Here is a 23,990-nt window from a genome sequence, read left to right on the forward strand (position 1 = left end):
CTAAGCTTCAAATGCGCTGTATGCAGGTAACCCTCGACTTATGGCCACGATCAGGGCGGGAATGACTGTCGCTAAGCGATGCCGCCATTAAGTGAGTCCTCCTGTCTAATTTCACAACTTTTTTTCCTCCAGAATCATTTTTAGCCCATCCAGCTACCTTTAAAGACTTGTCTTGTTGGAAGCCGGTTGGGAAGATCATAAAAGTGACTCCTGGACACGACGACGTCATAAATACAGGCCGGTTTGCCAAGCACCTGAATCTGAGTTGTAAGTGCAAGGGAAAACTGTAGGTCATTTTTCTCCACCATAATTTCAAACGTTTGTTAAATGAGCGGTCATAAAATCAAGGATTACCCCTTACAGATCGTCGGATTGGAGAAAAAGTAAAATTGAATAAATTGGGGCTTTGAAGCAGAGGTAGCAATTTTAATAATGGTTAAGCTCTTGTTACTCACTGCCACACCCACACCCACAAACGCACACAACTCCACTTTCCAGGGGCAGGAGCACTTTTCATCGTGTTCTCAAAATCCAAAATGCAACTCGTGTTTCACCCTTCCTTACGGTCTGAACCAGAGTCGAGAAGCCCTGAGCAACCCAGATTCGGCACAGCTGGATGGAAGCAGTTATGCAAAATACATTCCATATGACTACCTAACTGTGAAACGGGTTCACCAAGTAAGTGGAAACACAACAGATTCGCTTCGACTTCAGGAAGTCGCCAAGAAGCAAACGTTTTGGATTAGAGGGCCAAGCGGTGATTTTTTCCAACTGGGAGTTTTATGCTTTTCATTTATTGTTTTAATGGCTTGATGTGGTTATTTTACTGAAGGGCTGTCAGGTGCCTAGAGGCACCTGGGTAAGGCGTGTTAGCGTAGAAGCTTTGTAAATAAATAATAAAATAACTAGGTCCAATATTCTGAGCGGCTCAAGGTCGACTCAGCCTTCCGTCCTTCCGAGGTCGGTAAAATGAGGACCCAGGTTGTTGGGAAGTGATAGGCTGACTCTGTAAATGGCTTAGAGAGGGCTGTATAAGCACTTTGAAGCGGTATATAAGTCTAAGTGCTACTGCTATTTTCCTTCCTTCCTTCCTCCCTCCCTTGTGGTCAGAATGCAATATTGCAGGCTGACTCTGCCCACTGCCAGGAGTTCGATCCTGATGTGTTTAAGGTTGACTCAGTTGTCCGTCCTTCCGAGGTCGGTAAAACCAGGACCCAGGTTGTTGGGGGGGCGATAGGCTGACTCTGTAAACCGCTTAAAGAGGGCTTTAAAACAACGGTGAAACGGTATATAAGTCTAAGTCAGAGTTTCTCAACCTTGGAAGCTTGAAGATGGGTGGACTTCAACTCCCAGAATCCCCCAGCCAGCAGCGCTGGCTGGGGGATTCTGGGAGTTGAAGTCCACCCATCTTCAAGCTTCCAAGGTTGAGAAACACTGGTCTAAGTGGTATTGCTAATATTGTGAGAAGTAAGACACAAAAGAACCACGTGTGAGGTTCCCAACGTATCCCTTTTCCACCCAAAAACACCCCGTTGGTCTTTTTATTCAGGGGTAGGATAGGGGTGAGCTTACAACAGCAACAAATAGATAGTCCTCAACTTACAACCAGGTTTCACAACAGCATTGAAAAAAAGAGTTTTCTCCCCACACTTACGACCGTTTCAGCCTGGTGAGATTTGAACTTGCAGTAATTGCAGGCAGCTAAGTGCTACTGAACAGCACTTTAGTCCGCTGCGCCACCAAGGCTCCTGTACCATTTGTCCGAAATGGTACAGAGTTTCCTGCTTGAGCAGGAGGGGGGGGGGGGTTGGACTAGAAGACCTCCAAGGTCCCTTCCAACCTCTGTTAATCTGTTAGCCTGCCCCACGTCTTCTCCTCCTTCAATCTCAAGCGAAAATGGAAAAGGAGGAAGGGGGGGGGCATTACGGGCTCTCCGGGACCTTAAATTTTCCATAGTGAATCGAGATGAGGGTCATTCCATGCGGTCTGCAAAAACAGGAATGCAGAACATCAGGCCCGCAGGTAAGCGAGGGAGAGAAGGGGGCCCACGTTCCAGTTACACACACAAAAATTCACTTTGCCAGTCCCCATCCCCCCCCCCAGATCTTCTGGTTTCTTTATACACGCAGAGAAGTGGCTTTCCAGACTGGCACTCAAACATAAAACTTACACTCCCCCCCCCCCCCCCACACACACACAAACACAGAGTGAGAAACACACACATACATACTTCCAACTTACAGCCTGGCGGGAAATTCCACGCTGCTGCTACTCCAATCGGGCCGATCCTACCGAGTGGCAGAGAGACCCACGGGGAAAAAAAAATCGCTCGGGTGCCACGTCACCGGGACCGAAGTGTGGGACCGAAGAGGCCTGCAGCCAGGTGTTGAGCTCTGCTACGGTTTGCAACTCTGCACGCACCTCCGTCTCTTTTCCCCCCACCACCACCACCACCCCGGGGCCCTTTATTCCAAAAAGTTTGACTCAACCAGCGTTTGGAAGGAGACGCTGGCATTCGCGTCAAGCCACAACTATGCCAGAAAAACATGGAAAAGCTATTAGCTGCTCGGAGCTGGCACCGAGTCAGGATAGTATGTGAGTCTAGCGTGGCTACTATTCGAGTTCAGTGCTTCTCAAATTTGGTACGTAGCTTTATGAGGGGGGGACTTCAACTCCCAGAATTCCCCAGCCGGCATGGCCGGCTGGGGAATTCTGGGAGTTGAAGTCCCCTCCTCTTAAAGCTGCCACGGTTGAGGAACATTGCTTTTTTTTGGGGGGGGGTCTTGATTTCTGCCTAGCTCCTTAATTTCAGAGCGAGGAATAAGTACAAAACTTCAAATCTATTCCCTGATATTTTTAAAACATCCTAGTCCAAAAAAAGTGCGGTGTAGGGATTTTTTTTGTCCTGCCAATTCAGAATTTCAACCGCCGCCAGAGCTCACTCAGCCTTAAACCGGTTGGCAGCTCGGATCATTTAACTGAATAGCAGATGGCCAAATTTGGCTTCCCTCATATTTGCCCACAAATATCCAAAGGACAAGTCCTGGGCTGGATGAAGCCAACCATGCCGGAATTCAAGAAGAAAACTCCCGTCAAATCTTGGGAGTAATTCCAAATTCTGAGAAGGGGAAAACTTATTTTATTTTTATTTTTTAGCCTTGATTTGCACTCCGGCAAAACTTCCGAGTCCTCGTCAACCATGGTTCCGCCAGAGAAATTCTCCCATTCCAATACAGATAGCCCTCACCTCTTAACGTACGACCACAATTGAGCTCAAAATTCCTGTTGCTAAGCGAGACCAAGGTTTGTTTGTTTATCTATCTATCTATCTATCTATCTATCTATCTATCTATCTATCTATCTATCTTTCATCTATCTATCTATCTATCTATCTATCTATCTATCTATCATCTATCTATCTTTCATCTATCTATCTATCTATCATCTATCTATCTATCTATCTATCTATCTATCTATCTATCATCTATCTATCTATCTATCTATCATCTATCTATCTATCTTTCATCTATCTATCTATCTATCATCTATCTATCTATCTATCATCTATCTATCTATCTATCTATCTATCTTTCATCTATCTATCTATCTATCTATCTATCTATCTATCTATCTATCATCTATCTATCTATCTATCTATCTATCTATCTATCATATTTGTATACCGCCCTACTCCCGAAGGACTCAGGGCAGTGAACAGCCAAAATAAAATACAGAGACATACAAAAGTTAAAAAACTATTAAAAAAGAGATTAAATAATTTAGGCTCAAAAAACAAATTAAAAACATCCAATTTATCTAAAAAACATTTAAAACCCAATTTAAAAGCCAATTTAAAAGGGAGAGTTAGGCCAGACCAGCCTGTTAAGGTTAAGTGAATCCTGCCCCGTTTTACCACCTTTCTCGACAAGTCTGTGAATCGCTGCAGTCGTTAAGTTAGTAACATGGTTGTTAAGTGAATCCGGCTTCCCCGTTGACTTTGCTCGTCAGAAGGTCGCAAAAGGGACCCCCTGCCGGGACACTGCGACCGTCATAAGTATGAGTCAGTTGCCAAACATTCAAATTTTAATCACGCGATGCTGCAATGGTTGTAAGTGTGAACAACAGTCATAAGTCACTTTTTCCAGTGCGGTCGTAAGTTTGAACGGTCACTATGTTGTAAGTTGAGAACTATCAGAAGTTAGGTGGTCGTTTCAGGCAGAATTACATGAAAAATCACATCATCACAGCTACCCTTCAAATTTAGCTTGCCTGCAAAGCCTTCGTAACAGGAGCCACGCTGAATTATTTGACTGATTTATTATGATTTATTACATTTATTTGCCACCCCATCCCGTCTACGAAGCAGCTCTGGGCAAGCTTACTGCTTAATGTATTTAATTTACATGCTATCTGACTCCTAACAACGCACAATTGAAAAAAACAATAAACAAAAACAAGGAATGCCACACCTGGAATGCCGAATCCTTTTTTTTTTTTGGACACATTACAAAAAAGATGTTGAGACTTTGGAAAAAGTGCAGAGAAGAGCAACTAAGATGATTGAAAGGCCTGGAGACTAAAACATATGAAGAACGGTTGCAGAAATTGGGTTTGGCCAGTCTAGAGGAAAAAAAAAAAGGACTAGGGGAGACATGACAGCAGGATTCCAGTATTTGAGGGGCTACCACAAAGAAGAGAGGGTCAATTTATTTTCCAAAGCATTTGAAGGCAGGACAAGAAACAAGGATTGGAAACCATTGATATGGGAGCTATTTTTTTTTTTTTTATTTGATTTATATGCCGCCCTTCTCCGGAGACTCAGGGCGGCTTACAATGCGTTAAGCAATAGCCTTCATTCTTTTGTATATTTATACAAAGTCAGCTTATTGCCCCCACAATCTGGGTCCTCAATTTACCTATCTTAGAAAGGATGGAAGGCTGAGTCAACCATGAGCCTGGCGAGATTCGAACTTACAGTAATTGCAGGCAGCTGGTGTTAATCACAGTGCTATCAGTCTGCTGAGCCACCAGCAGACACCATTTTATCAATGGATAGACAATAAAGAACAAAGAATGGAGATGAAATATTACATATGAAATGAAATTTGGATAAAATGTGTAAACACTTGTTTTTAGTTAGATGAAAGAACATTTGTCACAATTGAAATTTTGAAAATGTTGAGAGCACGAAACGACTTTAACCGATCCAAACACTCTGTCTGTAAGTATATGGAAGGATGAAGGTTTTATGTTGTTTTTGTTAAAAAAAATAAAAAACCTTTTTCTAAAAAAAAAAAGAAAAGAAACAACGGTTGGAAACTAATCAAGGAGAGAAGCAACCTGGAACTAAGGAGAAACTTCCTAACCGGGAGGACAATTAACCAGTGGAACAGCTTGCCACCAGAAGTTGTGGGTGCTTCATCGCCGGAGGTCTTTAGAAAAAGACTGGACAGCCACTTATCTAAAATGGTATAGGGTCTCCTGCTTAAGTAGGGGGCTGGACTAGAAGACCTCCAAGGTCCCTTCCAGCTCTATTCTGATTATGACTCAGAGAGCAAGAGGACAGAAACCAGAGTGGAATGGGGGGGAAAAAAAAGAAAAGAAAGAAAACACACACACAGAGAATCGAAACTATCCAAGGACTCCAACTCACTCAAAAACCTGGGGTTTTATTTGCAATTTACTCAACAGGCCTTACAACAAGTGAGATCTGTGTAGCTACAAACGGCCGGGATTCGAGGCCCCCACATTGCCATAAGTTGAATATAAGTTGAATAAATAAATAAATAAATAAATAAGACCACCACCCACCAAGGTCAGGAGTGGGGGTGGAAAACAGCAACACTTCAGACATCTCCCAGTTCACATCTCTGCCGCCTGCTCTCCGGAGCTATAATAATTATGCAATTTTCCGAGATTCTAGGCACCAAAATACATACATACGCCTCTGACTCAGGGAGTTGGGAGCAGTTTAAAAATACAACCTGGATCTGGCAGAGACTTGCGCCCAAAATGCACATCAACGCTCGGAGAAAGGCAGAGGAGTAATTCAATGGCCTGGGCTAATACGAATTTTAGAATGGGTGTATGTGTGTTTTAATCTATGGGCCAAATTTTTATATATCCAATTTTAAATTGTTTTAAATTTTGTAAATTTATATGTGCTTTAATATGGCTGTACACCGCCGTGAGTCCTTCACGGGAGAAGGGCGGTATAGAAATCTAATAAAGATAAAGAATGGCGTTTAATAATTCTGTCTGTCTGTCCCGAAAACGGTCGTTCGCAACACACAGGTCGTCCTCAACGACTACAATCGAGCCCAACATTTCTGTCGTTGAGCGAGACATCTTGGTCAAGTGAATTTTGTCCCGCTTTACGGCCTTTCCTGTTGTTGAGCGAAACGCTGCAGACGGTAAATTAGTAACACGGTTGTTAAGTGAAACTGGCTTCCCCCACTGCTTGTCAGAAGGTTGGCAAAGGGGGGGGATCACATGATCCCCCCTCCCCGGGGACGCTGCAACCGTCATAAATAGGAGTCGGTTGCCGAGCCTCTGGATCTGGATCACGTGACCACGGGGAAACTGTGGGGAAAAGATCATTAAGTCACATTTTTCGGCGCCCTTGTAGCATTGAAGAGTCACTAAATGAACGGTTGGTAAGTCAAGGACTACCTATATAACCATTTGAAATGATATTGGGTTTGAATGGGAGAAGGGGGGGTGGACTAGATGATCTCCAAGGTCCCTTCCAATTCCGTCATTCTGTTACATCACAGGCAGTGGAAGTAAGAGGCAGGGAGATTCCCTGTTTTTGTAAGGGGCCAGGGAACATATGGGTCAGCTCTCCCTCGGACGTGACAGCTGACCTTGGGGAGAAGGCTGGAACCAGAATAGGGAAGTGAGGGGCGTGGCAGGAACCCTTTGATCCCAGGGCCAAATAAAATCAGGCGACCCCTGTGCCTCCTAACTACAAAAGGGGAAAGAGGCAAAAAGAAAAAAAAGGAAACGAACTAAAATGCAGCAATCATCTAAAATTAGTGCCTGGGATAAATTATAATTGTACTGTGTATTATTATTACACCTGACCTAGCCGTATTTATAATAACATATATTTATACACATATTTATAATTACAGTTCCTTCCTCGGGAATTATATTGTACAAATGTAAGCCAAATCAGGAAGGCAGGGGTGGAGGGAGGAGGGATACGGGGAAAAAAATAGAATTTTCTGCTCTTTTTGCAAGGCAGGGACTATTCAAAGCATCCCTATATATATATATATATATATATATATATATTATATGGGGTGGCAGGGAGATGAGGAGAGCTTTGCTCCAAAATGACCACTAAACCCGTGACATTTTTATTCTTGGAGGATGCAAAGGCACCCCAATCAACTCGTGGTGGCTCAAGGCTCCCAAGGGACGGGACTGCACTTTCAAAAGTCAGTTTTTCCCACACTCCGTAGGCTAAAACGATGGGGGGGGGGGAGGGAACCAGCTCTAATCTCCCATCTCATCCCACATTGCTGGATGAATAATTGTCTAGGAAAGGGAGGGAGGGAGGGAGGGAAGGGGGGAGGAGGCTGGCAGCCCTTCAGCTGGCAAATGGAGCTGCCCCACCCAGCCCTACCGTTGGCTTCTCTTCCTGCCCCCACTCCCCTTTGGTAGGCAAACACCAGGCACCTGACTGGCAGCCAAGCTTCGGTGCCCTCTAGGAAGCCAATGCTGACCTCTGCCCTGCCCACCCCATTCCCCTTGATGGGCACTTTCTCCACGCCTCGCAAGCATGGAGCATGCCAGATCAGACGTGACGGATTCAACACGCCACTGCCCTTCCCGGTCTGGTCTCGCCCGGACAGGCCTCCCTCTCTCAAGTCTTCAGAGCCATTCGCCTGGCAGCCTCCAAGCCACCCCTCTGGCACCCACATACAAAGCAACTGGGACCCCGCACTCCACCCCAAATGCCAACGTGGGGCAAAGGGTTCCTTTCTTCAATGGGATGTCGGGAGCTTTGCTGGGGTCATTTAGGGTGCAGCTTCCATGCCAACTTGGGGTGCTTTGATTTCTCGTGCTCCCCTCCAGCCGGAGACCCCCCCCCCTGGAGCCCCCTTCCCCAATGCCCTTCCTTTCCAGCCTCTGCACTGCACAGCCAAGCCAGGACTCCAAAGCCCATAGATGCCTACAAAGGCCACCCTGACCCTCCAGCCATGCCCAGGCGCAGCCCGAGGTGGTGCCAAGGGCCCTGTGCCCCCCCCTTCCTCCTCCTCCTCCCCGGCCGTGACTCAGGACCACTCCCAGCCAGCAGGATTGCGCTCCCCGACCTGGCCCTGGCTGGGAGCTCGTCCTTCCCCCCGGATGGCACCTGGCGCAACATCAGCCGCCTCGCCGTCAGGTGAACCACCGCGATTGTGGGCCTTCCCTCTCTCCCTCCCACCCACCCACCCACCAGCCCCCTTCGCCGCAGGGCCCCCCGAAACCCAGCCTCCCCAGGCATGCATGCCCCGCAACCCCCCACGAGAAGGCAAAAATCCAGAAGGCAGGAAAGCTCTTCACTCGATTTCATGCATTTCCCTTCCTCTTCCAGCCACGAGACACCAGGGAAGCCACGCACGAAAGTAAGTTGCCCGGGTCTTTTTTGCCCGGCGCCAAGCCCAGTCCAGTCCCCCTTGGGCGTGCAACGCGTCCTTCTCGCCACGCTGGAGGATGCCCAAGGCAGGTGGGCGAACAGGCGGCTACCCCGGTTGCCCAAGAAATGCGCCACCTCTTTGCATTGCCTTCGAGCAGGGCAAGCACTCTGCCCATGCCCAGAGGCCCCCTCCCCTTGATTCTCCAGCTAGAAGCTGTTTCCCCCCCCCAATTACATTGCCTTCTAACAGAAGCACTCTGCCCATGCCCAGAGGCACCCTCCTCTTTGATTCTCTACCTGGAAACTGTTCTCCCCTCTCCCCCAAATTGCTTTCTAGCAGAGCAAGCACTCTGCCCGTGCCCAGAGGGGCCCTCCCCTTAATTCTCCAACTAGAAGCTGTTTCCCCCCTCCAATTGCATTGCCTTCTAGCAGAAGCACTCTGCCCATGCCCAGAGGCACCCTCGCCTTGTGATTCTCCAGCTGGAAGCTGTTTTCTCCCACCCCACCCCATTGCATTGCCTTCGAGCAGAGCAAGCACTCTACCCATGCCCAGAGGCGCCCTCCCCTTAATTCTCCAGCTGTCTCCCCCCCAATTGCACTGCCTTCTAGCAGAAGCACTCTGCCCATGCCCAGAGGTGCCCTCCCCTTAATTCTCCAACTAGAAGCTGTTTCCCCCCCTCCAACTGCATTGCCTTCTAGCAGAAGCACTCTGCCCATGTCCAGAGGCGCCTTCCTCTTTGATTCTCTAGCTGGAAACTGTTCTCCCCTCTCCCCCAAATTGCTTTCTAGCAGAGCGAGCACTCTGCCCATGCCCAGAGGCACCCTCGCCTTGTGATTCTCCAGCTGGAAGCTGTTTTCTTCCACCCCACCCCATTGCATTGCCTTCGAGCAGAGCAAGCACTCTGCCCGTGCCCAGAGGCACCCTCCCCTTAATTCTCCAACTAGAAGCTGTTTCCCCCCCTCCAATTGCATTGCCTTCTAGCAGAAGCACTTTGCCCATGTCCAGAGGCGCCTTCCTCTTTGATTCTCTAGCTGGAAACTGTTCTCCCCCTCTCCCCCAAATTGCTTTCTAGCAGGGTGAGCACTCTGCCCATGCCCAGAGGCGCCCTCGCCTTCTGATTCTCCAGCTGGAAGCTGTTTTCTCCCACCGCACCCCATTGCATTGCCTTCGAGCAGAGCAAGCACTCTGCCCATGCCCAGAGGCACCCTCCCCTTAATTCTCCAACTAGAAGCTGTTTCCCCCCCAATTGCATTGCCTTCTAGCAGAAGCACTCTGCCCATGCCCAGAGGCGCCCTCCCCTTAATTCTCCAGCTGTTTCCCCCCTCCCCACAATTGCATTGCCTTCTACCAGAGCGAGCACTCTGCCCATGCCCAGAGGCACCCTCCTCTTTGATTCTCCAGCCGGATGCCGTTTCCTCCCCTCCAGTTGCCCGCCCGCCCTTCCTCACCTTGCGCTGCTGCTTCTCCCAGGCGGGGTCGAGCAGGAGGTCCCGATCCCAGTCGTCCTCCTGAGCCATGTAGTCGCCGATGCCGGGCCCGTTGCCTCCGTACTGATAGGCAGGCTGTCCGGCGGTGTGGTAATCCACCATGCTACCCGCGGGCGCTTGAGGGGGAATTGGGAGTCGAGCGGCGGCGGCGGCGGAGAGAACGAGCGGCAGCTCCGACCTCGGCGGCTGCACGGCACCGACTGACGACGACGCGCCCCAAGCGGGGGCCGCTGCGCCTGCGCCGCCACGCCCCCAAGAAACCCCGCCCCCACGGGAGAAGACAAGAAAGCCCGCTCTTGCCCGACCGCCGACCAATCCTCGACGCTTTCGCCGAAAGCGCAGGCGCTCAAGACCCCGGCTCTGCGCAGGCGCAAAAAAAAAGAAGCCGTCCGCGAGCGGGAAGAGCGAATATGAGGGGGAAAAAAAAAAGCGTTTGGGAATCGTCCTGTGGGGCCGGTCCCTCAGGAGGAGCGGTGCCCAGTGCGCGTGCGCGCGAAGGATTCCGATTCCCCCCCCCACACACACACACGCGGTTGTGCCCTTTTTTGGCGTCTCCCGCGTGGATGGATTTGCTTTTAAGTGTTATAGTTTCAAAGTAAAGAGGCTCCATCGGGGAGTCGTGGACGTGGGTGGGTTAAAGTGGCCCTTTGGTTCATGATTCAGACAAATTCTTACACGGTTTCTCAAAACTGGGCAACTTTTAAGATATGTGGACTGCAACTCCCAGAATTCCCCAGCCAGCCTTGCTGGCTGGGGAATTCTGGGAGTTGAAGTCCACATATCTTAAAAGGACACCATGTTGAGATACAATGCATTAGGGCAGTGTTTCTCAACTTTGGAAGCTTGAAGATGGGTGGACTTCCTCCCAGAATCCCCCAGCCAGCAGAGCTTCTCAACCTCAAGCAGCGCTGGCTGGGGGATTCTGGGAGTTGAAATCCACCCATCTTCAAGCTTCCAAGGTTGAGAAACACTGCATTAAGGATTTGTAACTTTACTTCTCCTAATATCTTATCTTTAATTCTGTAGAGATTCTCCATCATCCAAGTCACGGTTGTCCCAAAGGCACTTTTTTCAGGAGGCAACTGGACTTTCTTATTTTTTTTGCTTTGAAGACGTTTCTGCCATTTGTCAGAAATGGTGTAGGATCTCCTGCTTGGGCGAGGGGTTGGACTAGATGACCTACAAGGTCCCTTCCAACTCTAGTTAATCTGACGTTTCGTTTCTCATCCAAGAAGCTTCTTCAACTCCTATCCTGTCAGAACTGAAGAAGCTTCTTGGAGGAGAAGCGAAACGTCTTCAAAGAAAAAAAAAACCCACAAAGCCCGGTTGCCTCCTGAAAAAAAAAAACACCTTGGAGACATCCATCTTTAATAGTAGCATGAAAGACAGTGATTCAATGAGTACTTTTATTAGGCCATGGCATCTGTCAAGGAAGAAATTAAGTGATAAAACAATCCATACTGATTTTTAACAATAGCCACTATTTTTTTTTTATTTGTTCAGTCATGCTGGTTCTTGGAGGATTCGACCACTTCCTTTCTTGGTGCAAACTTGAGGTTACAATTTAAGGAACTTGTGGTTTAAAATAACCTGAGGTTGCATCTTCTTCCCTAAAACTAGTCTCCAGTGCTAAAGGACTTAAGGAAAGTGACCTCTGCCGTCTTAATTTTTCCTTCTGCATCAGGGATCACAGGATCCGCTCAGCTGCTTGGAAGAGCGAAATGGACCAACCCCCAAGGGAAGTTTTATTGATTTCAAAGAAATACAGGCTCCATTTATGGAATTTTCCTCCATCCTGCCTCAGATACTTCTATTCTGTTGTGGCTCATAACACCTCACCAATGGAGATTTTCAGTCATCCAGGTCAGGGTTGCCCCAAATGAGACCTCTCAAATGAGATTTCTCTACCTTTTATTGGTACCTAACGATGTGAATGCCGGCTAAGAAGGAATTCCTGGAGATGAATGAAGTCTATACGTCTTAAAAGTTGCTAATTCTGTTGAACGATCCAGTAAGACAGATGGCATTCTGTTGCTTTGCTGGGATCTGGTGACCTGGTCATTTTAAATGCAGAGTTAGATTTAATGCACTAGCGCACGGATGTCAAACTTAAGGCCCACGGCCCGAATCTGGCCCACGGAATGCTTAGATCTGGTCTGTGGGGCCGCCCTAGAAACAGCGAAGGACTGGCCCGTGGTGCATCTGCCAGCAAAAACGGAGCTCGGGAGAGCCGTTTTCAGCCGCGACGATCTCCTGAAACACTCTGCCAACAAAAACAGAGCTTGGGGAGGCCATGCGCAGCCTGCTCGGGCTCTGTTTTCACTGGCAGAAGGCTGCAGGAGGCCGTCGTAGCCGAAAACGGAGCTGTGATGAGTGACATCAAGCTGGCCACGGCCACAGCCACATGGCCCTTATTCCCGCCCCACGCCCACACCCCGGTCAAACACAACCCTGATGCAGCCCTCAAGGAAATCGAGTTTGACACCACTGCATTAGTGGAGGGCAAACCGACCAGCAGAGAAGGAACACTTAAGATCAGGATGGTGTGTGTCATTTCCCGTCCCCCCCAGGCAATTATTACTTGGGAAAGGGACAATTTTGGTGAAAATCACAGCCTAGCAAAAAAAAAAGTTAATCACCCCATCCCGCCCACCGCCCTGAACTGCAGCACATGTCCCTATTCTTCTTTCTTACTTGAGATTTAAATCGTAAAACCGCAGGCAAATTTAAACCTAGTCCGACATTTACCATAACATGTAGTTTGGCTAGAAGGCGAAGGCAATGATAGGTTGCCAAGACACCTAACTTTACTAATTACGGACAGGAGCTTTGTCGTTCTTATCTCACCACCCTGACTCTGGTTCTAAAACTATTCCGTGCCGCTTTCATCCCACGGAAAGCCTCCGAGACACAGAACAATTAAAACTCGGACCACACGTTTTGTGAATTGTTTTTATCCCAGAGCTATAATTGCACTCAACAATGAACTAAAGGGCCACCATCGGTGAGCTGTTGGACAGCATTACTTGGTCTGTTGTGTGGATGTTTGGGTGGTTTAGGGGTGGGGAATTTGTGGTGGGTGGGAGTGCGTTTGGGGATTGTTATGTGTGTTGGAACTGGTCTTTGGGTGTTAAGTGAATTTCATTGTATGGGTATACTGTGTATACACGTACAATGACAATAAAGTTATTATTATTATTAAGAAGCCGCTGCAAGAGATAATATGAGTGGTTCTCAACTTAGAACCACAACTGAGCACAAAATTTCCATGCCTAAGCCAGGCAGTTTTTAAGTGAGTTCCAGCCAGTGGTGGGATTCAACCGGTTTGGGCGAATTGGTAGCTAAATTGCTGGCTGGCTCTGCCCTTCCCCTTGGGCAACCTTCTGACCAGCAAAAGTCAATGGGGGAAGGCAACGCTCCCTTCATGATTGTGTTATTTGCTTAACAACCGCCGCAGTTCACTTAACAACTGTGGCAAGAAAGGTGGTAAAAATGGGGCAAAAATTCGTTTAAGAAACGTTTCGCTTAGCGACCGAAACCCTGGGCTCAACTGCAATCGTATTTTTCTGTAGTCAGAAAAGCCGCTGTTAACAATAGGTGGAAAACGGATGTCCACTGGATCACCCTGGCAAGCGAACGAACAAGTGACAACAATAACATCCTTTTCTGGCCGCAAAAAATCCAACTAAATTTTGTTAGCCGTAGTGAAAGTTGCTTATGGCCCAATTCTTCGGCGTCATGTCTCTAGACCAGAGGTCTTCAAACTTGGCAGCTTTAAGACTGGTGGACTTCAACTCCCAGAATTCTCCAGCCAGCGTAGCCAAGTTTGAAGACCTCCGCTCTAGGCCCAATTCTCATCACCGGCTGGAAGGAAGGGGAAAAAAATTCAAGTGGCAGATACTTTCAATACTCAAATCGCCCTTCGGGGATATCTAAACAGGCAGGACTCACAGGAAGTGACCAGCAATTATTGGAAGATTCCGGAAAGTTTTTAAGACCGTCTGGTCCCACGGGAGATCCCCAAAGCAGCAAAACCCTTCCCACCATAATTAATTCGTCAGAGAAGGAAGATGCCTGAATTAGCTTCTCAGTCACATGAAGAGAAGGCATTGACCCTTAACCAGAGTGTACATTTCCTTTTACAAGAAATATGTGAAATGTTCTAAAAACGACACTGACCCCCTTAAGCCTTTAACAGTAATAGTTGGAAGGGACCTTGGAGGTCATCTAGCCCAACCCCCTGCTCACACAGGGGACCTGTACTAGGGATTCTAACTGCCAAACTGCCGACCTTTCTGATCGACAAGCTCGGTGTCTTAGCCACTGAGCCACCTAGTCAGGTTATGTTTCTCAGTCTTGGTAACTTGGAAAGATGTGTGGACTTCAACTCCCAGGATTCCCCAGCCAGCATGGCATCTTGGGAATTGAAGTCCACATACCTTCACGCTGCCGAGGTTAAGAAACATTGCTTTCAGCAAGACGTTTGAATGCCCCCCAGAAAACCTTTGAAAACCATACCTTCAAACACTCGCTAAACAAACAGTTGTAAGTCAAGGACTACCTCTAGTTACTAGGCAATGCCTTTTAAAGTCTGCATCCTCGCTGACCTGATTTTTATTTTTTTACGTAACTAGTTTCCTTGGTTTTTTTTCTTATTTTTGTATTTTTTTTCTTATTTTTTTTTAAAGTTTTTTATTTTTATTTCTCATAAACACATTTACATGTACAGTCATTTCCATCATTTTTCATTCATCTTTTCTTTTAACTTTCATTTTTCATTTTTACTTTTTCGGGGCTGCTCTTTTACTCTTTACCTTTACTCCAACCTTTCTTCTCCTCTTCCCCTTCTCTTCCTTCCTCTCTTCTCCTACTTCCTTCGTTCTTTCTCTCCTTCTCTTTCCTACTTCCCCTTCTCTTCCCCCACTCCTCTCTTCTTCCCTTCTAACCTTCTCCTCTACTTCTCTTTCCCCTCCCTTTTCTTCCTCTCCTTTTCCCTTTCTTCTTTCTCCTCTCCTCTCTTCTCCCTTCCTCTCTCTCTACTCCTTCCCCTCCCTCCTGCTGTTTCCCTTTTCAGTTCAATCTAAAGTGGTATTTCTGATCGACAAGCTCAGTGTCTTAGCCACTGAGCCACCTAGTCAGGTTATGTTTCTCAATCTTGGTAACTTGGAAAGATGTGTGGACTTCAACTCCCAGGATTCCCCAGCCAGCATGGAATCCTGGGAGTTGAAGTCCACCCATCTTCACGCTGCTGAGGTTAACGCTCTCCCCATGAATTCCCATTTCCCCACCCCCTGCTTTTTTACGGTCGGCTTTCATTCAAAAGCTCGCAACTATTGCAAAAATGTGTTGACTTAAGCCACAATTGTTGTGGCTATCCAGTTACACTTATGAAGTGCAATTGATAAGTGGGTCCTTTGCTTTATTGCCCTGTCTCTATGGAAACAACACAGTTTTGTTTTTCAGGAATTTGTTCCTAATAATCATTATTTCATGGTGGTGATGACATACCTTGGGTGTGGATGCGATAACCGTTCTTGTTCCTAACGCTGATCGTCCTTCTACTCTTGCGGGCACAAGTACAGTTCAGCCCTTGGTAAAAGGTTAAGATAACACAAAATACCAACACAATGAGGCAGTTGTCAGCATTATTTTTTGCATCCTTTTTTTTCCATCTTCTAGTTCAGGTGATTGTACACACCTTTTTTTTTTCTCCTACTTCCTTCTCTGCCTAATATGGAAAAAGTCACTCAGGGAGAAAAGTTTACAGCTTGCATTACGGGTACTCTATAAGAAAAACACGTGTCACCTTCCACGGCATGCAAAGGAGGGGCCCAAGAACTCAGCAATTTGTTTATTTTACAGCCTATCCCAACCATGATGGATTCTTGGAGGCATCCGGAAATAAAAGATAGATACACCTGAGAAATCAAATGCATTAGAACAAGTGTTTTAAAGCCTGGAAATGTTGAAGGTGTGTGGACTTCAAGTCCCAGAATTCCCCAGCCAGCATGCAAATGAGATTTAAGACTTGTGGACTTCATGTCCCAGAATCCCCCAGCCAGCATGCAAACGAGATTTAAGACTTGTGGACTTCATGTCCCAGAATCCCCCAGCCAGCATGCAAATGAGATTTAAGACTTGTGGACTTCAGCTCCCAGAATCCCCCAGCCAGCATGCAAATGAGATTTAAGACTTGTGGACTTCAGCTCCCAGAATTCCCCAGCCAACATGCAAATGAGATTTAAGACTTGTGGACTTCAAGTCCCAGAATTCCCCAGCCAGCATGCAAATGAGATTTAAGACTTGTGGACTTCATGTCCCAGAATCCCCCAGCCAGCATGCAAATGAGATTTAAGACTTGTGGACTTCATGTCCCAGAATCCCCCAGCCAGCATGCAAATGAGATTTAAGACTTGTGGATTTCAGCTCCCAGAATTCCCCAGCCAGCATGCAAATGAGATTTAAGACTTGTGGACTTCAAGTCCCAGAATTCCAAACCAGCATAGTAATAAAAGACCTGTAGACTACAACACCCAGAATTCTCCAGCCAGCATTCTAATGAACTTTAAGACCTGTGGACTTCAACTCCCAGAATTCCCTGGCCATCATGGTAAGCAACTTCCAAGATGCATAGCCTTCCAGAATTCTCCATGGTGGCCTGGGGAATTCTGGGACTTGAAATCCACACCTCTTCAAAGTTGCTGCAGTTGGGGGGGGGGAAAATTGCATTAGAAGAGCACATTGTGGGTCAAAAGATTGCTGCAACACAACCGCCTTAGCTTGTGAAATATTAACACAGTGATTTGCGGTGGCAGGAGGGAAAGTTCCACAATGTAGATTTGACTTTCAGCTCCTGAGAAAACCGTCCGTGGGAGTTTGCAAAGCTAAATAATAATCCGTCACTTCCTAGCCAGCATCCTTCTTCCCTCTTTTCCCCCTTTGCTGCTTCTAGATGCCGGGGAAGCCTGCTGGTTGGGGATGATGGGACCCGTCACCCCAGATCTCAGGAGTAAGAGAGTATTTGCATCCAGCTGCACCAACCCAGCTCCATTCTCGAGGCCTGGGACTGGGAGAGCTCCTGCGTGGAAGGATGCAAAGTCACGGCCAGCATTTAAATGCTCATTTATCTCTGGAATGTTCAGCATCTCTCCGGACAGGAAAAGACGAGGGCACAACCCTTTTGGATCGCTCAATGGAAAACAAAGGGGAGGGGAGATCAGACGGGGATGGAGAGGGGGGGGAGGGAGAGGGGAGGTCAGGAAAGAAAGAAAGAAAAAATGTGGATAGAATTGCAAAACAGCGAGGAGGATTCCCGGCCAAGTTTTGAAACGGCCCCTCAAAACGGACTCGTCTTGGGGGGGGTGGGGTTAGGCTGCCAAATTCCCAGCCTTCCTGGAGAATTTCTCCCATCTGGAGACAGCCTTTATATGGCCACCTTCTGGAACCATGACAATGCCCCCCCCCTGCCCCCCGGCTTTGCAATCTGTGTAAATCTCAGACACAGCACCGACCCGCCAGACAGACCAGGCCTGTGCAAAGCCGTCTCTGCAAAGGGAAGAGTGGGGGGGAAACCCCTGGCGGCGTCTGATCTATGGCCATCTGGCTGTCAGGAGCCCGAGCCTTTTCCAGACCGGCTGCGTTCACACAGACCCGGGGAAGATCAGCCTTCCCCGCTCACATGGGGCGGCCCCTTTGGCAGCCAAGAGGTGGCTTGGGTTTGAATTCTGACATCTCCCTGGCTTCTCGTCACGGCTGCGCACGGAGCATTCCCACCATCGTGGTTTTCGATTTTCGTAGGTTTAGCTCTGTTCTGCCAACATCCTTTTTTTCTCCTTTCTCTAATAGCAATAGCACTTAAGACTTATATACCGCTTCACAGGGCTTTGAGGCCCTCTTTAAGCCGTTTACACAGTCGACATCTTGCCCCCGCTCCCAACAATCTGGGTCCTTGTTTTACTGACCTGAGAAGGATGGAAGGCTGAGTCAACCTCGAGCCGGTCAGGATCGAACTGCTGGCAGTCGGCAGAGTTAGCCTGCAGTACCGCATTCTAGCCACTGTGCCTCCCTCCGTCCCTTCCTTTCCTTCTTCTCCCTTATATCCTTAGCACTCAGCCATAGCACATAGACTTGTATATCGCTTCAAAGTGCTTTCCAGCCCTAAGTGGTTTACAGAGTTGGCATCTTGCCCTCAACAATCTGGGTCCTCGTTTTACCGACCTGGGAAGGATAGAAGGCTGAGTCAACCTTGAGCCGGTCAGGATCGAACTGCTGGCAGTCGGCAGAGTTAGCCTGCAGTACTGCATTCTAACCACTGAGCCACCAGGGCCCGCCCTGCCTGCCTCCTTTCCCACTTAGCAATAGCACTTAAGACTTATATACCGCTTTACAGCCCTTTCTAAGCAGTTTACGGAGTCAGCATCGTGCAGCATCTATAAAGGCAAGGCTTTTGGTACCCTCACTTTTTGGGGAGGGGGCTCTGTGGGCCGAAGGTGACTCCAAGGTCCCCACTCCTGCCATAGAAAACCCAAGGAGCTGCGATCTGTAAGGTTTGCATTTCCCAATCACCCTGCAGGGCAGCTCCGGCAAAAGCAATCCGGTTCGTCCAGCCTTAGTAAGGTGGTAAAGCCAAACCCAACAGGATTTATCGATTTGATTGAATTTGACCTGTACAGATGTCCCACCTCACCGTCGTGGCTCTGCTGGGCAGCTAGCAAGAGACTTAAAAACTCAATGAAAGATACAAAAAAGGCAGCCCAGGAAGGCCTTTTAAGGACAGCCAAGATCAACAACCCGTCAGAGATAACTCACAAACCGCAGCTATGTGGCCTCTGACCTCCCAACTCAGGAACCCATCCATCTCTTCCCCTGCTTTGCAAAAGGCCTGCAGAGTTGGGGCTGATTGAATCTCAGGGGTAGATTGTCCCAAAAGGACCCACTCTTGGCTTCTTGGACCTCTTCCTTCTGCTTCTCCTCCTCCTCCTGCTCTTCTCTTCCTTCTTTCCCCCTTCTCTTCCTCCTGCACTTTATTTTCCTTCCTCCTCTTTCATTTCTCTTCCTTCTTTTCTCTTCTTTCTCTTCCTTCTTTCCTGTCTTCTCCTTTTCTCTTCCTTCTTTCGTCTTCCTTCTCTTCTCCTTCCTTCTCTTTCCTCCTTCTCTTCCTCCTGCACTTTATTTTCCTTCCTCCTCTTCCATTTCTCTTCCTTCTTTCCTCTTCTCTTCTCTTCTCTCCTCTTTTCTCTTCTCTTCCTTTTCTCTTCCTTCTTTCCTTTATCTTCCTTCTCTTCTTTCTTTCCTCCTTCTCTTCCTCCTGCACTTTATTTTCCTTCCTCCTCTTCCATTTCTTCCTTTTTTCCTCTTCTCTTCCTTTTGTCTTCCTTCTCTTCTCCTCTTCCTCCTGTGCTTTTCTTTCCTCTTCAATTTCTCTTCCTTCTTTCCTCCTTCTCCTTCTCTTCCTTCTTTCCTTTGTCTTCCTTCTCTTCTCCTTCCTCTTTTCCTCTTCTCTTCTTTCCTCCTTCTCTTTTCCTTCCTCTTCTTTTCCTTCCTCCTCTTCTCTTCCTCTTTCTCCGTTTTCCTAGTAAAAGCTTACGCCCGAAGGCACAAGGGAAGGGAAGTCTACCTTTAAGGAAGGTGGTGGCTGGAGGCTTTATTGTTCTTTGAGTTGACATTGCTTTATTATATCTCAGAGGCTGCTGGAGAGGAAGTGGTGCCACTCCCTTTCAAATGAGGCTATCAACCTTTCTCATAAATAGACATCCTGCCGTTTTCCCAGCTTCCTCAGAGCAAAAGCACTATGGACCGGTAGCCTTTTCTTAGCTTAGAACTGATGGGGTTTCTGGCTACCCGGATATTAAAGAACCACGGCTGAACTTTGGGGAAATGGCAAGAACGTGAAACCGAAGGCAGCTAGATGTCCAACAGTGGTGATGCCTGCCACGGTTGAGTTTTTGGTGTTCTTTTGAGACGTTTTATGACCAGGTGAGGGAACGTTCCCAGTACGTAGGACAGTGAATTTTATAAACCTCATTCCCCATAAATCTTTTTTAGCCTGGCAATAATTCATCTGCAGTTAACGTAATGAATCACGTGCCAGGAAAGCTACTAAGCTACCCAACAATGTCTGCTTCCTTTCTATTGGGAGTTATTTTCAATAACCCACAATTTCAAGAGCTCAACAAGGTAACAAAATAAGGGACCTTGGAGGTCTTCTAGTCCAACCCCGTTCAAGCAGAAGACTTTAAACCGTTCCCGACAAATGGCTGCCCAGTCTCTTCTTAAAATCCTCCAGTGATGGGAGCACTCACAACTTTCGGAAAGCAAAATGTTCCACTGGTTTAATTTTTCTGACTGTCAGGAAATTTCTCTTTACTTCTAGGTTGCTTCTCTCCTTGATTGCTTTCTATCCGTTAGCTGGTTTTCTCTAGCTGAAGCATCTCTAATCACTAGCCTGGCACTTAGGATCGGGCAAGCAAAACTAACACAAGTGTTCGAATAGAATAGAATAGAATAGAATAGAATAGAATAGAATAGAATAGAATAGAATAGAATAGAATAGAAGTTGGAAGGGACCTTGGAGGTCTTCTAGTCCAACCGCCTGCTTAGGCAGGAAACCTTACACTACTTCAGACAAATGGTTATCCAACATCTTCTTAAAAACTTCCAGTGTTGGAGCATTCTCAACTTCTGGAGGCAAGTTGTTCCACCAATTAATTTATCTCCCTGTCAGGAAATTCCTCCTTAGTTCTAAGTTGCTTCTCTCCTTGATTAGTTTCCACCCATTGCTTCTTGTCCTGCCCTCAGGTGCTTTGGAGAACAGCTTGACTCCCTCTCCTTTAGGGGCAGCCCTTGAGATATTGGAAGACTGCTATCATGTCTCCCCTGGTCCTTCTTTTCATTAAACTAGCCATGCCCAGTTCCTACAATCGTTCTTCATGTTTTAGCCTCCAGTCCCCTAATCCTCTTTGTTGCTCTTCTCTGCACTCTTTCTAGAGTTTCCACATCTTTTTTACACCGTGGCGACCAATTAGAAGTTGGATTCCCAAGACAGATGTTCCTCTTCAGACCTCTTACCGAAGATCGGAGTGGCTTCCCTTTTAGGTACCCAAAGGACCATGGAGATCTAACTCTTCCCCCCAAGCATTGGGGCTGAGAGTTGAGTTAGTAGACTGTTGAGTCTGGCCGTTGGGTAGAAGAATACTGTGCCTTTTAGCTACCTTTTATGGAACGTTGTAAGCTGCCTAGAATCCTTATAGCAGGAAGTCCTCATTTAGCGACCGTTTGCAGTCACCACCGGGCTGAAAATACAACTTTGCAACCTTCTCCTCGCATTGATGACCTGTCCAGGTTTGCAAAGCAAAGGAAAGTTGAATTCAATTCATAAGCACAGTTGCGGGTTCACCTTAATTATTGCTTCGCTTAGCGACCAAGTTTCCGGTCCCAATTGTGTCGCTACAGAAGGACTACCTCTATAGGTGGCTACGTAAACACTATAGGTCAGTAAATAAATAACGTTCTGAAAATACAGTCCATCGGCAGACTAATCTCTTGACGGTTTTACTATTTTTCACCGACACTCACTTTATTATGTCTTTTATTTTTAGATCGGCTTGCCCTGAGCCTGACCCTCCCAAGAAGTTAGTACTTTACTTACTATAGGGCCAACTGGCAAACTTTTAGAAATGAGTTAAGGATTCTTAAAAGAGAACCTACTGCCCTTCCTTGGCAGCCTGACCAGAAATAAATTTAAAAAAAGGAATATCGCCCTCAGAAATGGGACTGACTTCATTCAATCCATCGCCCTTCCCAGAATTATCTGGGGCAGTCACTGCAGGGAAAAAAAAACCCTGAATAAACAGATCCAACAGTCCAAGGATAAAAGAGATTTCCTGCCGAAGATTTCAGATTAGGAATGGCATAGAAAACTCAAGCCTGTTTGCGGATCTTTTAACGTCGTTGCCTGCCACAGGGTTGGTTTTTAGGGAGGAAAAAAAAAAAAAACCGGAAGAAATTGAAGATCCCAAGCAATAGGAATACAGGTAGCCTTCAACTTAGAACCATTTCTTCATTTAGTGACCGAAGTTACAACAGCACTGAAAAAATTGATTTAGGACTGGTTTTTCTTATAGTCGCAGCATCCCCAATGTTGATCACGCAATCAAAATTTGGACGCGTGGCAACGGGTTCGTATTTATGATGGTTGCAGTGTCCCAGGGGTCACGTGATCCTCTTTTGCACAACCAGGTGGCTGTTGAGTTCGATCCTAGGTAGAGGCAGATATTTCTCTCTCTCTGGGCACAATGAGAATATGTCTGCTGAATAAAACTCCGCATTGGTGACAGGAAAGGCATCTGGCCAGTAAACACTCAGCTCCATTCAGTTGCCCAGACTGCACCCTGCAAGGAATTGTGGGGTTATTACAAGATGAGTGATTCATTTAACAACTGTGGCAAGAAAGAGGTCATAATACAGGGCAAAACTCACATAACTGTTTTGCTTAGCAATGGAAATTTTGAGCTCAATTGTCGTCGTTAAGTCGAGGCCTGCCCGCAGAAAGAGAAGTAACGCGGTGGGGGTTTATAAAACCAACACTGGCAATTCCTAGCAAACCTCAAGAAATGGGAAGGGAGGCCTCCTCGTTCCTTTCTGATGTTTGTTCAGGTAGAGAATCGGTTTACAAGGAACAAGCAGGTTCTTTCTTCCTTGTTTCGGAGGTTCTGGGCCCAGTTCCCAGTTCCCGGGCCAGTCCGAAAGATGTTTCATTCAGGTTTGTTCCCAGGTGGGAATCCAGAGTGACTGCAGAACCAATCGGAGGAAGGAAAAAAAAATCGGTCTCTTTTTCGGCAAGCCAAGATCGGTGCAAAATGAGCTGGGAAAGAGCGATGGGAGATAAAAAGCCCAGCCATCTTCCCTAAACAATAGGCCCCCTTTAGCCGTTTCTCAAAGGTTCGTTTGTGCTCTTTTGAAGCAGATTGTCCCAAAGGTGCTTTTTCCAAGAGGCAAACGGTGGACTTTCTGGTTAGGAGAACTTTAGAAGAATGGTAACCAATAAGTCCAGTTGCCTTTTTTTTAAAAAAAGCACCTTTGGCAAAATCATGACATGGATGGCTGAGAATCTCCATAGACAGGGCTTTCAATTGTGTACTTGTGGCTGCTCTGGCGACTTTTATTTTTTTGACACACAACACACGCACCCTGCAAGAATCTCCCAAATACTGAAAGACAGGAAAAGCAGGGAGGGCGGGGGAAAACCCCTTCCTCCATAGGCATTTAGGCAGATTGCTCCTTCCAAAAGATCCGTCAACGCAGGTCACCGTTGCTGGCAGAGAGGGCCATGTGGAGAGGACCAAAGCCTTGGAATCCAGGCACTCCTCGACTTACGACCGTGCAGTGTTACAACGGTGCTGGAAAAAAGCAACTTTCAACTGGTCCTCGCAATTACGACCATCGCAGCGTCTCTGCAATCACAACCCGGGTGCTTTGGCAACCAGCTCGCGTGGACAAGGGTTGCAGTATCCCCAGGTCACTTGACCGCAGTTTGCAACCTTCCTCGGGGTGGGGGTGGGGGACCTCCAAACAAGTGAAGTCAATGGGGGGAGGGGGTGGAAGCTGGATTCGCTTAACAATTGCGGCAGAAAAGGTTGCAAAATGTAAAGCTCACTTAAAGACTGCCTTGTTCAGCGACAAAAATCTGGGTCCTAAGTTGAGGACTGTACAAGTTGTTCTCATTTAGTGACCGTGCACAGTTCCCATCTCGACGGCGGTCGTAAGTCGAGGTCTTGAGAAAGGAAAGTTGGAAGCTGCCCACCTGGATCAGGTGGAGTAACTTCGTGGAGTAACCTGCTCACCTGGCGGCCCCAGGTATCTCTTTGTCTTGGAG

At 47.3% G+C, this 23,990-nt stretch overlaps 1 protein-coding gene across 5 annotated transcripts in view; it reads right to left on the reverse strand.

Moving 5' to 3' along the window:
• ACTN4 (actinin alpha 4) overlaps positions 1-10,301 on the reverse strand; it is a 99,202-nt gene extending 88,901 nt beyond the window's left edge. For all 5 annotated transcript variants that reach the window (XM_070950205.1, XM_070950204.1, XM_070950203.1 and 2 more), the window contains exon 1: positions 10,079-10,301. In XM_070950205.1, the coding sequence (XP_070806306.1) occupies positions 10,079-10,219 (141 nt within the window). In that variant the 5' untranslated portion in view covers positions 10,220-10,301. The remainder of the gene's footprint in view (positions 1-10,078) is intronic.
• Between the last annotated feature and the right edge of the window lie 13,689 nt (positions 10,302-23,990).

This window comes from Pituophis catenifer, unplaced genomic scaffold, assembly GCF_029215685.1.
Source record: "Pituophis catenifer annectens isolate HBS135680 unplaced genomic scaffold, rPitCat1.0.hap2 SCAF_9, whole genome shotgun sequence".
Classification (NCBI taxonomy): domain Eukaryota; kingdom Metazoa; phylum Chordata; class Lepidosauria; order Squamata; family Colubridae; genus Pituophis; species Pituophis catenifer.